We start from the raw sequence: 2802 nt of genomic DNA, 5'->3' as shown, positions 1-2802 counted from the left end.
TGAGATGGCTTGGGTGTCCTTCTCACCTCTGCCTCTTGGAAGCCACAACTTTAAGTCTCAGCTCCAGGACCACCTTATGCAGAGGACTCTCCCTCCCCTCCCCCAATCTGTTATCCCCATCCCCTCTGAGGTTGCCTTGTATGATCTCATTGGCTTGTGTCTTCTATATTCCTATATATTCCCATGCTGCCTCCCCCCTCAGAGTGTTCACTTGTGACTTTGTCTTTTATTTTTAGCTTAGGATGACAGGATTTCAAATGAGAAGGGGACTTTTAGATATCACATGTTACCTGTGGAGAAACTGAGGCTCAGAGAACCTACATGGCATGTCCAACACCATATAAGTATGAAGGAGCAGATTGAGAGACACTTACATCCTAGAGCATGGGAGTCGAGTTTTCAGTCATATTTGAATGCCCAAAGTCACTGTCATCATCCTTGGATTAAGGGAAGACCTCCAAAAGAGGAGTGAGAGTATTCCAGACCAACATTTACCTCCTCCCCGACTCTGCCTGGTCCAACATCTCCAAGTCTTTCCCCCTCACCCACTCCATGAGCTACAAGGTGAGAGGAACCATTCCCTTGGTAACATTCTGTTCTCCTGGGCAACAGCATGTCTAATCCTAGGCTCTCTGCACCCAGCCTCATATCCCCAGAAGAAGTTGGAGGAAGAGGGTCCCCAGTCCAAAAGCGCAGGAGAAGGAATGAACTTACAGGAGGTAGTTGGGGGGAGATGTGGAGTGGAAGGAGGAGGGTTGAGTATTGAGTGAGAGGAGTAGCAGGCATTATTAGGGAACAAGAGCTTAGGTAGGTAGTGGAATGGGAGAGAAGGAGTACTTTGGGTTAGGAGGTGGTGGGGACAGGAGAAAAGAGAATATAGAAGAGTCATAAGAAGGAGGTCAACGAAGGAAAGTGGGGTCATTAAGATGGAAAGGTCTAGGGAAAGGCAATGGATGGGGGGCACTGAGAGGCAGAAGGCTGGGGGGTGGGGTATGAGGATTGGGGAAGAGTACTGGAGAAAACCTGACCTTGGACTCTCCATTTTCCCCAGAATGTCACCGTGGCCATGGCAGTGGTCACCATCTTAGCCTCCATTTACTTCTTCCATAAGGTGAGAGGAGTCTGGGGAGCCAAGGACCCTGTTCTAAGATAATACTGAATTTTGTAATTAAGTATCTTGGGAATGCATTGATAACCCAGTGGTTCTCTTATTCTCTTCATTTCTTCCTCTATGTCTGAGTCTCTGTATTTCCCTCTGACTCTGGGCCTCTGGCCTCTCTCAGACTGGAGCACTCAATGACATTGGATTATGTCCCTTCATCCTCCAGCCTCCAGCTGTAAAATGAGGAATTTGGAGTTGATGACCTCTAAGGTCCTCTCCATCTGGAATTCCATGATTCTGTGACCCAACAAATGGGAGGGAGACTCTTTAAATCCAAGCCCCTTATTTTACAGATGAGAAAACTGAGACTCACAGAGAAGGACCTTACCCAACCCATCACTAAGATCATGTTACTCCTCTATTCAAAATCCTCTTAATGGCTTTCTGTTAACAAATGAATAAAGTTGAAGATTTTAATCCTGGCATTCTAGGCTCTCCATAATTTCACCAAACTGGAGGATATCATGCCCCCATCATCTGAGTACTGTACACTGGACTGAACTACTCTGACTCCAACCTTCGATTCTCACCTACTTGGAACCTTTGATTGTATCATTCCCCAAAGTTGAATCAGATTCTTCTTCCCCGCCCACTACACATCCCATAATTTAAGTCCTTCCCATCCTTCAAGGCCTAACTCAGCTGCCACCTCTTCCAGGAAGTCTCACCAGACAACACCTCCCCTTCCCACTTTCCATTCCTACCCCACCCCACCCAGTTTGAAGTGATTTATAGCTTCTCATACTTCTTAGTAGCCCTTTGACTGACTCTAAGATATCTTGTATTTAGGCACTTATCATAACGTACCTATTAGAGCATCAGAGATAAAAAGGTCAAAGGTCAAAGGCCATTTTTCATTTCTGTATCTTCAGCATTGAGAATAGTCAGCCTTGCTTGTGCCCCTGACTTCAGGCCAAGGCTTCAAGGACAGATAGGCACCTTTCAGCCTGGTGTTGATTCCTGTGTCTCTCTGCATCCCTGCCAACTGTTCTCTTTATCTCTGTCTCACTCCCAGGCCCAGAAATAAGAAGACCTTGGGACCCTCAGACCTGAAGGCTACAATCCTGCCTTGAATAATCACCCTGGACTCTTGGACTAAATAAATGTGACGGGCTCATCCCGCCTGGTTCCTTCACACCTTTCCTTATAGATTCATATGCCCTTATATATTTCTATACACCACAGAGGTGTCGGTGAGGTGTGTGTATTTGTGTATTTGGGAGGGGGGGATCCCAAGGGCATGGGCTCCCTAAGCAGATACCTGGGCCCCTTCAGGGTGGGAGTGGGGAAGGGAATTCAGAGACCAAGGACCTGGGGTGGAGGTGGCAGACATCCAAGTGTCCAAAGTCATGGCTAACTCTGCCTTCATTTTCTGGCTCTTGCTGTCCCCCTGTGGCCATTCAGGGTATGTGGTTAATCTTTTCTTGGGCTTTGGTGGATGAAGGGAAGAGAGAGAAGGATCAGGAGAGTCAGACACAGAGAGACAGACAGAGACAGAAAGACACAGAGACAGAGTGAGACACACACAGATACAGACACAGAGAGACAGACACACACACACACACAGACTTAGACGGACAGAGAAAGACAGAGAGAGATAAAGAGAATGAAGAGAGAGGCTAGTCCTCCAGAACCACACG

At 47.2% G+C, this 2802-nt stretch overlaps 1 protein-coding gene across 1 annotated transcript; it reads left to right on the top strand.

Annotated features, from left to right (window-relative positions):
• The first annotated feature begins 600 nt into the window (after positions 1-600).
• SMIM47 (small integral membrane protein 47) lies at positions 601-2299 on the top strand. The gene is made up of 3 exons (NM_001384858.1): positions 601-719; positions 1052-1111; positions 2178-2299. The coding sequence occupies exons 1-3, from the start codon at positions 705-707 to the stop codon at positions 2187-2189; spliced, it is 87 nt and encodes a 28-aa protein (NP_001371787.1). The 5' UTR covers positions 601-704; the 3' UTR covers positions 2190-2299.
• Positions 2300-2802: the final 503 nt, after the last annotated feature.

This window comes from Monodelphis domestica, chromosome 4 (genome assembly GCF_027887165.1).
Source record: "Monodelphis domestica isolate mMonDom1 chromosome 4, mMonDom1.pri, whole genome shotgun sequence".
Classification (NCBI taxonomy): Eukaryota; Metazoa; Chordata; class Mammalia; order Didelphimorphia; family Didelphidae; genus Monodelphis; species Monodelphis domestica.
The sequence above is the reverse complement of the archived record's forward strand: the minus strand, read 5'-3'. Positions and strand labels throughout refer to the sequence as shown.